Here is a 14,210-nt window from a genome sequence, read left to right as displayed (position 1 = left end):
CCTCCACCCTCCTCTAGCTTATCTCTCCACGCTTCAGGCTCACCGCCTTTATTCCTGATGAAGGGCTTTTGCCCGAAACGTCGATTTCGCTGCTCCTTGGATGTTGCCTGAACTGCTGTGCTCTTCCAGCACCACTAATCCAGAGTCTGTTTCATTATGGCCCTTGTAAAAGTATGAACAACTTATTTTAATAGTCTGTCATTCTGACGGTATTGTAAAGGTATCACAAGCCGTGTTTGGAAGAGTGAACACGTGTCACAGTGGCCATTCCTATATGTCCAGGCCTTGGAGAGAACACACCTGGAGTGTTGTATATTGTTTTGGTCTCCTATTAGAAGCAGTTTAGAAAAGACTCCTATATGGCTCAAGAACCTTGGAAAGAGGCAAGTTTTCTGACATTCAAGAATCATGGTTGCTCCTAGGTTTGTGGCTCAGACATCCAGAATTTGATGTGGATGATCGCATAATTGAATGGAGTGGAAGTCTTTTCAGTTGATAAACTCTGCAGGTTGACGATTAACACTTTCAAGGCAACTATAGTCGCTCTCAAATAGTTATTACTAGAGTTAGATATGTAACTCAGTCGACTTCGGTTGGAAGAACTGCTCAAACATTTTTCTTGTGCATTATGACGTATTCTGAATAAAATAGTTGTTAAAAACAAAACTTTGGAAAGTTTGTGCATCATCTTTTCTCAAGAATAAGACAATATCTGCTGAGATGTCAATAAAATAAAATTAATTCATGCAAATTCCAACTATGTTTGTGAAGCAAAGGACCTAAGCTCAAAGTTAAGTTTCTGCTGCTACATTTAACAGGTATGGTCCTTTGAAGTTTAGCTGTCAAATTCTCTTCTCAGTATTGGAAACAAATTACTGAAACTGCTGATTTTGTAAAGTTGACTTAGGTCTGTAGCTAGTATGTAGATTCTATAGTTTAAGATTTACTTGAATCTGACTTCCTCATGAAATTCATTATATATTTTCTAATTAGAGATTTGAGGCTGCATACAATGAAAACCTTTTGACAAAGAATTTGAAAAGCTGGGGGATCTGTGAAATCATGTGCCTCACCCACACAGTGACAAAAGTCGCTCAATGGCTGTACCTCTGTGTGACTAATTGGGCCACAAGCGGTGTGGTTTTGTTTTCATTTTATCTATTCAGATTTCAGAAAAGGGTCTTTGATTCTGTTGAAGTATCAATTTCAGTGTATTTAAATTTTACCTTATTAAGCTCCTTTTAAAATCCTTCTTCCCAATTTTAGTTGGTATTTTATCCAGCCCATTTGTCGAAGTACTTTTCAGTACTTGTCCAATTGATTTTGTTTTGCATCTTAGTTACTATTTTGATCCTAGCTGTTTTTAATTAAACTATATGATTAGGTATTTCATGTTTATTTCTCTATGTTTTTACGATTATAAGGGTGAATGGAAATTGGCATTATGAGAAAATGATCTTTTTAAATCAAACATTATCAATGAATTCAATAACTGACTTAAGAAGTAAAAGCAACAAAAATCATGAGCTACTTTGGAGTTTTATTTATATATTGGTATTGTAGTAGACAACTTGTGAGCAATTGTGATACTTTATTACCTGTTAGTTTAATGGATGGGTTAAAATAGTGAAAAGAAACGTTCGTAAAACATGATCAATATTTTCAAAAATAACTCCAAACATTAAATCAGATTATTATTGTTTCCAAGCAGCACATCAGAGTCAATACTGAGACACCGTCTCAAGGAGATCAGTGTTAGGCCTCACCTATTTGCAGTACTTATAAATGGCACGGATGAAGGGACCAAATTTGCTGCTGACAGCAAGTTAGACATGAAAACAAATTATCAGGCAGAGACAGAGATTCCAAAAAGGGATAGAGACAGGATAAGTGAATTAGCAAAAATCTGGTAGTTTGATAATGCTGTGGGAAAGTGTGAACTTGTTCGCTTTGGCAGGAAATGTAGAACAGCGAAATGAGGTTCAAAATGATCTTGGAGTCCTGGTATATGAATTGTAACGTGTATGTGTACAGGTAAAGGAAGTGAATAGGAAGGCAAATTAAATGCTCTACATATAGTTCTTTTTATACGCAATGGTTGTGTTCTTGCACAACCCCACATTACAGAAAAATCGCACTTTAAAAACAGTCCGTAAAGTGTTGGCGATGTAATCATATTACAGCCAACACACATTTTAAAGTTTGCACTTTAGAAACTGTGTCCACAGTTAATCAGTCGCATTACAGCAAATTCGAGTTAATGAAATGTGCCTAATACCAGAATGACCTGTAATTTGTTGCCACTGGAATAAATATAAAAATAAGGAAATTTTGTTGCAGCTGTCTAGGCCTTGGTGAGACCAATCTGGAGTGTTAAGTATAGTTTTGATCTCCTCCTGGAAACAGGTTAGAAAAGATTCTCATTCCTGGGATGATGTTAGGAAGAAGGGTTGATTAGCTTGAGCCTAATCCCAGTTGGAGTTCAGAAGAGCTGAAGATAATCTTACGAAAACACATATAAGATCCTAAGTGGTCTTGATAGGTCAAATCCCAGGAAGAAGTTAGTTTTGTGGATGAAACAAGCTGCCAGAGGAAGTGATGTAGGCTAGTTCAATTACAATATTGAAAGGCATCTGATGGGCATATGGATAGGAAGGATTTGAGAGATCTGGGCCAAAAGCTAGCAAATAGGACTAGATCAGTTAGGATATCTGTTTGGCATGGATGAGTTGGACTGAAGGGTCAGTTTCCATGCTGCATAACTCTATAATGCTCTGAATTTAGTAAGAACCTTTCAGACAGATGACGAAAATTTATTTTCTCTGAGAGTTGTTCTTATGAGGAATGTGGTGTTTTGCAGCAACAGTAGAGGCTGGTACATTTATTCAATTTTTTCAGTGCCGAGTTAGGTTTCTGACAGATAAGGGATTATGAGGCAAAAACGTGGAATTAAGTTGCACCCATATCAACCTTGAACTTGTTGAATGGTGGAACTGCTTTTAGGTGTAAGAGTAGGTAATTTGGTTCTATGTCCAATGTTCCTATCCTTATCATATTGGCTGCCAGGCATTGGATGTGAAATATGGAATTAAAATGATCACGTAATTAGCTTAAAACAATCTATTGATATGCTGAACTGTGATCTGTATTTCCAACTTGACCTTAGATGACGTTAGATCCCCTTTGCCCCAAATGCAACTCTACATTGTGATGATGTGATGATGCTGTGGCTTTAAGAGGTTATTTGGTCCTGGTTCTTTTGAAGTGAGGTAGATATCGCAGGTAGATAGGATAGTGAAGAAGGCTTTTGATATGCTTTCCTTTATTGGTCAGAGTATTGAGTACAGGAGTTGGGAGGTCATGTTGCAGCTGTACAAGACATTGGTGAGACCACTGTTGGAATATTGCATGCAATTCTGGTCTCCCTCCTATTGGAAGGATGTTGTGAAACTTGAGAGAGTTCAGAAAAGATTTACAAGGATGTTGCCAGGGTTGGAGGATTTAAGACATAGGGAGAGGCTGAACAGGCTGGGACTGTTTCCCTGGAGCATCAGAGGCTGAAGGGTGACCTTATAGAGGTTTACAGAATTATGAGGGGCATGGATAGGATAAATAGACAAAGTCTTTTCCCTGGGGTGGGGGCGGAGTCCAGAACTAGAGGGCATAGGTTTAGGGTGAGAGGGAAAAGATATAAAAGAGACCTAAGGGGCAACTTTTTCACACAGAGGGTGGTACGTATATGGAATGAGCTGCCAGAGGATGTGGTGGAGGCTAGTACAGTTGCAACATTTAAAAGACATTTGGATGAATATATGAATCGGAAGGGTTTGGAGGGATATGGGCTGGGTGCTGGCAGGTTGGACTAGATTGGGTTGGGATATCTGGTCAGCATGGAAAGGTTGGACTGAAAGGTCTGTTTCCGTGCTGTACATCTCTATGACTCTAAGTGAGGTTTTAAGACAAAGATACAGAGCAGTCTACCAAAACCACAGAGTAAGCATCTTGTGAGGCCTTGGTTTTTGTTTTAAGAGTTAGAGCAATAGAAGCAGCCTGAATGGGTGGGGTCAAGCTCTCATAGAACCAGAATTTTTAGTTTCTTCAGCAACGGTTGCTAGTGTCTCAGCAGGGTCAGAAAGCAGTAATCTCTCCTGGCTGCTGCACTCCCCAAGTTTTCTCGGCGGTTTTTCTCTGGGCTGCTGGATTTAAATGTGAGACAGTGCTGTTTTTCTGAATTTGCCTTTTGCCAAGAACGTGTTTATGGGATGTTACTATATTGGAATAGTTATTGTTCAGTGGTAATATAATCTACTATTCTATTCTATGTTCTCCAAGAGAGTTAAGTTATTCCAAGTTCCTCTTTCTTTTAGGAGCTCTGATGAAGAGTTATCTAGAATTGAAATGTTAGCTTGCTCTCCATGGATATTGCCTGACCAACTGTGATTTATAGCATTTTTTTCAGTTCTTCTTTCTTTTTGTTGTATTTTAATTAGAGTGTTTAAATCAATGTGCTTAACATGGAATAGTTTGACCAATTGAATTGCATCTGGAACACAGCACTTTAGATTTACCTTTGAAATGCGAAATTAGAGTCTCGGCAACCTTCTGATCTGGTCCTTAACAAACTGGATCTCTTCACAGGATCAAAATCTCTAATCCAGATTGGATTTTAGGATTATTGGACTCAAAGACAAGGACTGGTGAGTGTTAGGGTCTTTTATTTCAGCTGTTGAATTCAGTTGGTTTAACCAGGGTGGGCCTTGTGTAATAATGGCTCTTTCAGGCAGTAAGGGTTTCATGGGATGAAAGAAATAACTTCAGGCGTTTTAGAGAAAGTGAGCAAGGCAAAGCTTTCCAAATTTGCAGACAGGCTGAAGTTTGAGTTGCCTGAGTCTGTGAGAAAAGAGGAAATAGTTGTGGCAATCATGCAGCATTTACAGTTGCCAGAAATGCCATCGTAATCTTTGGAAGTGGTTAAAATTCAATTGAAAATGGAGGAGCTTAAGCATGAAAAGTACATTTAAACAGTTTGAATTACGATTTAAGGCAGAGGAACAACAGAAAGAGAGAATAGCTCAAGGAAAGGAAAACAAAAATGAAAAGAGTAGCCCTACCAGAAGAAAGGAGAAAGAGAGAGAAGAAAAGCAGAAAGAAGCAATGGAAGTTGGCAATTGGACAGGAAAGTTGACTGAAAAGGGCAGAAGCAAAGGTAGAAGGTCGGCTTAGTGAGGAGAATAATGATGACAAGCAAACACATCATAACCAGAGGCCTGGTGGGGATCTGTTTAAACAAGCGTTACCTTCGTGTGATGAGAAGGTTGGAGAAGCCTTTTTCATTTTCGAAAATGGCGAAACACATGAAATGGCCAACGATCATGAGGGTATTTTTGATTCAAACTCAGTAGGTAGAGTCAAAAAGATATTTGAATGAGTATCAGAAGAGGTATCTGGGAAATATAATCAGGTGAAGAAAGCCATTTTAAGTGCATGTGAGCTAGTAACAGACGCCTATAGACAACACTTCCGAGAATCTAAGGAGGGACCCTAGTCAAATGTATATTGAGTTTGAAAGAATTAAACAAAGTAATTTTAATAGGTAGATAAGGATATTGAAAATAATTTAAACATATGACGCTCTTAGAGAGACTGTTATTTTGGAGGAGTTCAAAAATTCACTTCCTGAAGTAGTGAGAACTCGTGTGGAAGTTCAGAGAGTTTAACCTGCAAAATTAGCAGCGGAAATAGCAGATGATCATGATTTGGTTCAAAAATCAATTTTAGTTTGTGAGTGTTAGAAGTTGGGGAAAAGAGAAATCCTCAGATGGTAAGGGAAAAGGAGATTTCATTTCAGATAATTTACTGCAGGGCAAAAAAGAAACCCATGAGGGGGAAGAGAAGTAAAAAAAGCTCAGGTATTTTCATTGCAGTAAAGTGGGCCACATGAAGTCATAGTAAAGATGGTTTAGAAAAAACACTGTGAAGCCAGTGAGATTTGTTGAAGTGGTAAAGGAAAGCACAATGGAAGATAAAACGTTGCAAAATAATGTACGACTGATCAAGGGTTGATTGAGAAGAAAGTGCCAGATCTCTTTAAAGAACATAGTTATGAAGGTAAAGTTCACTCATGTATGCCAGGAGGAATAGGTAATTAAATTAAAATCTTAAGAGACATGGGAGCAAGTCAGTCTTTGATGATGAGAGATGGGGAGATATGTAATTTAGAAAGAATATTGCCAGAAAATGCGGTAATATGTGGTATTCATGGTGAGACGAGAAGTCTCCATACTATAAAGTGAGATTGGAGACTTCGGTGAAAAGTGATGAAGTGGTGGTATGGCTAACGGAGAAATTCTCAGTTTTAGGAATCCAGTTTTACCTTGGTAATGGTATAACTAAATCACAGGTGGGAGTGAGTTGAAAAAAGTCAGTTGAAAATCAGGCAACTGATGTATTACAGAAAGCATGTCCTGGTATTTTTCCTGACTGTGTGGCAACAAGGTTGCAAAAGCCACAGGTTGAGGAAGAGGAAATATCGAAGAATAAAGTTGAGGAAGTTGGAGTGCATTTGATCAAATGGCTAAGAAGAAAACCAGAACAGGTGGAGTACAAAGTGGATGTTTGTAGTTCAGAGAAATTAGCCGAATTACAATAGAAAGATGAAAAATTAAAACAGTTATATCAAAAAGCATACACGGAAGAATTTGAGTATATCCCAGAATGTTGCTATCTGAAAAATGACATCTTGATGAAGAAATGGAGAACATCACATATTCAAGTGGATGAGAAATCGGCAGAAGTTCATCAAGTTGTATTACCGGTGGGTTATAAAAAGGTGTTGCAGTTGGCACGTGAATTACCAGTAAGAGGTCATTTGGGAGTAAATAAAACTCAAGCCAAATTCCTTTTATTGGCCTGGACTGCATAAGGATGTTGAATTTTGCCAGACATTTCATATGTGTCAGGTAAGTCGAAAACCTCAGGCAGTGATAAAACCAACACCTTTCTCACACATTCCCGCATTTGAGGAACCTTTTGTAAAAGTTTTAAATGATTGCGTTAGACCTGCACCTAAAACAAAAAAAAAGTGGGAATCAGTATTTGTTGATCAAAATGAATGTGTCTATGAGATTATGGGCGGCACGGTGGCACAGCAGTTAGCACTGCCGCCTCACAGCGCCAGAGACCTGGGTTCAATTCCCGCCTCTGGCGACTCTCTGTGTGGAGTTTGCTCATTCGCCCCGTGTCTGCGTGGGTTTCCTCCGGGTGCTCCGGTTTCCTCCCATAATCCAAAAATGTGCAGGTTAGGTGAAGTGGCCATGCTAAATTGCCCGTAGTGTTAGGTAAGGGGTAAATGTAGGGGAATGGGTCTGGGTGGGTTGCGCTTCGGCGGGTCGGTGTGACTTGTTGGGCTGAAGGGCCTGTTTCCATACTGTAAGTAATCTAATCTAATCTAAAAAATTCCATTAAGCAGTATCGCAGCAAAAAGTATTATAGAAGATTTACTTTTTTTTAATTCGATATGGACAACCCATAGATACAATTGGATCAAGGGTCAAGTTTTACATTAAAGTTATTCAAAGAAGTTATGGATAGCTTACGAATAAACAATTCAATTCCACTGTACACCTTCCAGGATAGCAGGAAACATTAGAACAGTAGCGACAAACTTTAAAGACTATGTTGAGGGCTTATAGTCCATACTATCCAGAGGGTTGAGATAAAGGAATGGCATTTGTACTTTTGCATTTAGGGATGTTCCAAAGGAAACTTCCAAGTTCAGTCTGTTTGCATTAGGTTTTGAGCCTCAGGTGAGCGGACCACTGAAATTAATTAAGGAGAAGTTGGTGAGTCAGAGCTCAGACACCACATTTTTGGATTACGTGTCAAAGTTTAGGGTAAGATTAATGAGAGCAATGAGTTGGCTAGACATGTGGTAGGAACATTTGCAGCATCTATCAGAATTGTTAAATCGACTTCAGGAAGTGGGTTTGGTGATAAACCTGGCGAGGAGTGAGTTCACAAGAACCCAAGTCACAATCCTGGGCCATGTCATTGGACATAGACAGATGGCCCCCACGGGATGTGAAAACAAAGCCTATCGGGGCATTTCCCATACCATTAGCAAAGAGGGCAGTACTGCGATTCCTGGGATTGAGTGGGTTTTATCAGAAGTTCGTACTGAATTTTAGCAGTCTGTTTTGGCATTCATTGAAATGGGCTAATTATCATCTATGTATCTTCCAGTTTCAGAATACTAAATTGAATAGCAAAGTTTAATTTGTAGCACCTTTTTCAAGTTGTAGCAAGGATGGCAAGAAATAGATAATTACACATTTGTAAAAAGTCTTATGTGAAAAGAAGTGCAAATACAAAACTTAGCAGGTAGCTGGAATTATTTCCAACTAGTACAGTGTAATTTGAAATGGTAGATCTAATCAACAGTTTATTTAATACTGTGATTGGGATAATCATAGATGAAAGGGTAAACTTGAGGCAAATGACCTCCATCATCTATATTTTCTTTATGAAAGGATCAAAACACAATTTTATTGCTTGCCCAAGGTGTTAACATTGTTGTTCCTTTTGCATAGCCTTGGTTTATAAAAATGTTTCATTTGATTTGTTCCTTATAGTTCTCCACTCTTGTTTTTCAGTATTGAGCAGATTATGAAGGAGCTGCAATCAGATCTTACTAAGCTATGTATGGGAGGAAAACTACAGCACACTGGTGACAGCTTACAGTGGTTAAGCAATTACAATATGTCCTGTGTTAAACCATTCACCACTCCATGTGATCAGCTGACAAACTTTCTTAAAGCACTGGTAAATAAGATTTACTGTTTTTTAAATGTTCAAACGAAGTGGAAAGGTTTTCTTGAAAATTAATATTATGTGGCGGCCAGCACTCTGTTACCCGCTCTGCCCCTGTCCCATAATAGCTGTAGTAGTGGGACTGTCCTCACCTTAACTCCCCCTATCTTCTCCCCAAAATTCATAACCTGATTGCCCCGGTTGACTGACTGTCTCTGCCTGCTCCTTCCCCACTGAACTCAACTCCTCTTACCTCAACACTGTTGTCCAGGACAATCCCCTTTAGGCCAGGAACTCCCCACCTCAAGGCCCTTTGTCTCTCCCTCTCCTGCAGACCAACCAGTCCCACTCCACTGACACTGTCAACCACCTGGCGGAACTGATCCTCACCCATAACAGCTTTTTCTTTCAATCCTCCCACTTCCAACAAACCGGAGGGTTTGCCATGGGTACCCATATCTGAACTGTGCCTCCCTCTTTATGGGTACATGGACAATTCCCTCTTCCGTAGTTACACTGGCACCATGCCCCACCTTTCCTCTGCTACATGCTTCCACTTCATCCAGACCTTCCACCCAACTTCAAATTCACCTGGACCATTTCTGACACCTTTCTCCCCTTCCTGCATTTCTCCGTCTCCATCTCCGGCAACCAACTGAGTGAGTTTTGAGAAGATTTGTAGCTCAGGTTGAGGTTTTGGATGTAGGTTTGCTTGCTGAGTTGAAAGGTTTGTTTCCAGACATATCGTCACCCTACTAGGTAACATCTTCAGTGGGCCTCAGACGAAGCACTGCTGATAATTCCTGCTTCTTGTTTATATGTTTGAGTTTCTTTGGGTTGGTGATATCATTTCCTGTGGTGACGCTATTTACTGTGGTGAAGTCTCACTTCATTTTCCTTTTCTCAGGGGGTGGTAGATGGGATTGAACTCTGTTTATGTTGATAGAGTTCCGGTTGGAATACCACGCTTCTAGGAATTCTCGTGCGTGTCTTTGTTTGGCTTGTCCTAAGATGGATGTGCTGGCCGAGTCAAAGTGGTGTCCTTCCTCATCTGTATGTAAGGATACTAGTAAGATCCACTGAAGATGTTAGCTACATCTGGAAATGAACCTTCCAGCTCAGCGAGTAAACCTACATCCAAAACCAACTGAGTGGCGACATCTATTACAAAATCACTGATTTCCACAGCTACCTCGATTACACCTCCTCCTCCCCCCACCCCCACACAAATATGTGATCCCATACTCCCAAATCCTTTGCCTCCACTGTATCTGCTTCCAGGATGAGCAATTTGACTCCAGGATACCCCAGATGTCCTCCAACTTAAACCACCAAAATTTCTCCTCCCCCATGATCAAACAACGCCCTCAATCGCATTTCCTTTGTTTTCTGCACCTCTGCCCTCAAAGAAAACCTCCCTCAATCACAACAAGGGAAGAGACTCCCTGGTCATCACATGCCACCCCATTAATCTCTAAGTCCAACACATCATCCTTCAACACTTCTGCCACTTGTAGTCTGACCCCCCTGCCCCCCCGCCCAACCCCAACGCCAAAATGATATTTACCTCTTCATCCCGATCAGCTTTTTGCAGGGACCATTCCCACCACGACCCCTCTCCCCACCAACCACACCTGGACCCTTCTCCTGCAGTTGCAGGAGGTGCAAAACATGCTCCTCCTCTTCCCTCCCCACCCCACATGTATCCAAGGCCGCAAAGAATCATTCCAAGATCAGCAGAGATTTTTTCCAACCTGACTTATTGCATTCGTTGCTCCCGACGTAGTCTCTTCCACATTGGAGACACCGAGCGCAAACTCCGAGACTGGTTCAGGGAACATTTATGGTTTGTACACTCCAATCAACACCACCTTCCAGTCGCCATCCATTTCAACTCCCCCTCTCACTTCCCTGTTAACATGTCTGTCCTGAGTCACCTCCACCATCAACTCAAGGCCACATGCAAACTGGAGGAAGAGCACCTCATCTTCTGCCTCGGGAGCTTTCAACCATATGGCCTTAACTTAGAATTCACCAGCTTCCAAATCTCCCCAGCTCATACGAAGTACAGCCTCCTCCATCCTGTCCCCTTAACTTGACCCTACCTGTCCAACTTCCTTCCCACCTATTCGCTCTACTCTTTCCACTGACCAATCACAACTGCCTCCCATCTGTGTCCACTTATCACAATTCCACTGACCATTTGCCCAGCCCCACCCTCTGTCCCTGTATTTATTTCACAGCCTCCTTCCCTTCTCCCAGTCTTGATGAAAGGTTCTGTCCTGAAACGTCGACTTCCCACTTCCTCTGATGCTGCTTGACCTGTGCTTCTTCCAGCTCCACTCTTTATCCACTCCAATGATTTCCTCTTAATTGACTGTTTTTTGGAGATGTTCCTTCCTCAATCTCACCTCGAGAAAAATGACCCGGAAGTGGCCAGTGGTGCAAATGTATGTATCTGCAGGGTTCATCCATGCCTCTATGAGGGTGAAAATTCAGTTTTATGCTTATTTGTCCCTGTACCTTGAAAGAGAACCTGACCTCCCCAAAGATGCCTCTGGACCATATCCAAAGGGGTATCTTGAGTATCCAAAGAAGTTTGATAGTTTAGAACTGCTCTTACCAGGTCTATTCTGTACCCTCTGGGTTTCATGCTCTTAGGCTACCAAAATCTGACCTGAGAGTGGCAGCTGCTAGTTCAGTTGGGCAGATGCCTCCATGAAACACTCATATGCGAAAGGTGAACCATCTGGCATTCGAAACTAGGAAGTGCCTTGTTTCGAGTTGGGACTTCCAGTTTCTGAGCTTGTCACCCATTTTCCATCATTTTGAGAATCCAGGCCTTGATGCTTTTGTGGCCAGCAAATTTATCAACATATACTTTGCATATTAGACAAAGAAATAAGAGACATGGTATGCTTATGATTCACCAGTGTAATATTGTGCTGACACTGAGTGAAATCCAGCATTCTGCTGTAGAATAGAAATATCTGAGGAAAGCTCAGCTAAATCTGTGTATATGTGAGAGGAACACAGTGAACCCATATTTACTCATTCCAAGTCTTGTGTACAGAAAAACCAGAGGGAAAAAAGGGATGAGAAAATATAAAATGTAATTGGGTGACTGATTGATTGTACTGTCTTAATGCAATCAGAAATATGAAGAAATGTCTGACTTGTCACCACCTTCTTAGGAGCAATGAGGTATGGACAGTAAATGCTAGTTGATGAAGCAATGTCCACATTCCATGAAATAATATTTTTAAAAGTGCACAAAAGAAATCAAGACCCTTGTGTCAATTGCTTTCTCCAAAGTCCATGGCATCTTTATTATCAAGAGTGCGAATATTATGTCAAAATACCAAGAGATTAAATAATACAAAATATACTGATTACTTTTTGCTGGAAATCAATTGTGGATTCATAGCTGAAGAAGAATTTTAAAACCATTGTACAACATATATTCTCATTATACTCAATAATATTCTTCAATTTGTTGGGGGTGCAGCATCTGTTTTGGATTACTTCTGATATTATTATGTATTTTGAGAATAAACAATAACTGGTTGCTACTGATGTCAGTTCTACAGTTATCCATGATTATTTTTTCTCGTCTCTTATTTTCTTTACTGAAAGCTTCACTTTCTGAAGACAGAAGAAGGCTCAGAAGAAAAGGTGTTGCAGCTACTCCTGGATCTCTCTACTGAGTGTGGTGTTGTGTTTCCATTGAATTCATGTGGAGCTTCATTTCATGTTCCTTCCAGTACTTCAGTTCATGCTGTTGACTTCAATGACTCTCTTGATGCATTGTCTATGTGGGATGACGTGAGGTTACATCTGCGTAGGTTCTTAGTGGATAAACTTCAAAATTGTCAAGAAATAAATGATGTCCTTCCAAATATTCAATTCAAAGCACAATGTCTTCAGCAACTCCTATTTTTGTACCCGGAATCTGAAGTTCTAACCAAATATCAAAGTATCCAGTGCAAATCTATACAAAATATGCTGAAGAATAATGTTTTGACCAACACTGATGAGATCAGTTTCGACAAAGTGGCTCATGGGTTTGAAAACGTGATTCCTGCGATGTGTACGATGCTGAGACAAGATATGTATGCTTTACATACACTTGTGGAGGATTCTAAAGTACTGAAATTTATCAATAATGCATACTTACAGAATATTACAGATGAACTCAATCTCATTATTGAAAACCTTTGTGAGCAACAGCTGAGGAAAAATATCCAAAATTTGGAGAAGACAAGCAAAAGCTTAAACAAAGGAGCAGTACAGTCTGTGGGTCAGTGCCTTCCTTTACTATTTATTTTATTCAGAATAATTTTAATATGTTTTGTCATATACATATTTGTTTATCCAAATTAGTGTTTGCCATATTGCCAGCCTTGGCTCAGTGGTAGTACTGTCACTTACGAATCAGAAGGATCTGTGTTCGAGCTGTGCTCCTGGACTTGAACACGTGTTGCAAGTTGACAGTGGACTACTAGTCAGGGGGTGCTACCATATTGAAGTGTCATCTTTGAATGAGATTTTAAACCACGTCAGTGTTCTCTTGTTGATCAAAGGATTTGTGCCCTTTTTCTTTTATTTTTGAAAACTTTTATCTTTGCATTTGGAAAGGCAAGGACTGATTAGGGATAGTCAGCATGGCTTTGTGCACAGAAAATCATGTCTCAAAAACTTGATTGAGTTTTTTAAAGAAGTAACGAAGAGGATTGATGAGGTCAGACCACTGGTATGCCAGAAGGATCATGCTGGGTCCATGACTTTTTGTCATTCATATAAATGATTTGGATGTGAACATAGAAGGTATAGTTAGTAATTGTGCAGATGACACCAAAGTTGGAGGTGTCATGGACAGCAAAGAAGGCTACTTCAAAGTGCAATGGGATCTTGATCATTTGGGCCAATGGGCTGAGGAGTGGAAGAAGAAATTTAATTTAGATAACTGTGAGGTGCTACATTTTGGAAAGGCAAATCAGGGCAGGATTTATATAGTTAATGGTGAAAATGTTACACCTTGGGTCGCTTTTAATTTTTTTGCCTTGTACCCTAAATCTAGTTCTCTTGTTTTGCACTCTCCGATCCCAGGGAAAAGACCTTGTCTGTTTATCCTGTCATGCACCTCATGATTTTACAAACATTTTCAAGGTCACTCCTCAGGCTCCGACACTCCAGGAAAAGCCGCCCCAGTCAATTCAACCTCTCCCTATTGCTCAAATAGTGAATACTGAGACACAAATAAGTAGAATGGATGGCTTTGAGGTATGTAGAGAAGAGGTGTTGGAAATCCTGGAAAAGGTGAAAATAGATAAGTCCCCTGGGCCTGATGGCATTTATCCTAGGATTCTCTGACAAGCAAGGGAGGAGATTGCAGAGCCAAT

General features: G+C 40.2%; 1 protein-coding gene across 1 annotated transcript in view; it reads left to right on the top strand.

Annotated features, from left to right (window-relative positions):
- Positions 1–14,210, top strand: part of kiaa0825 (KIAA0825 ortholog) — a 403,994-nt gene that overhangs the window by 16,386 nt on the left and 373,398 nt on the right. The window contains exons 3-4 of the mRNA XM_043709384.1: positions 8,652–8,820; positions 12,445–13,108. Coding sequence (XP_043565319.1) covers positions 8,652–8,820; positions 12,445–13,108 — 833 coding nt within the window. The remainder of the gene's footprint in view (positions 1–8,651; positions 8,821–12,444; positions 13,109–14,210) is intronic.

Source organism: Chiloscyllium plagiosum, chromosome 2, assembly GCF_004010195.1.
Source record: "Chiloscyllium plagiosum isolate BGI_BamShark_2017 chromosome 2, ASM401019v2, whole genome shotgun sequence".
In the NCBI taxonomy this organism is placed as follows: domain Eukaryota; kingdom Metazoa; phylum Chordata; class Chondrichthyes; order Orectolobiformes; family Hemiscylliidae; genus Chiloscyllium; species Chiloscyllium plagiosum.
The sequence above is the reverse complement of the archived record's forward strand: the minus strand, read 5'-3'. Positions and strand labels throughout refer to the sequence as shown.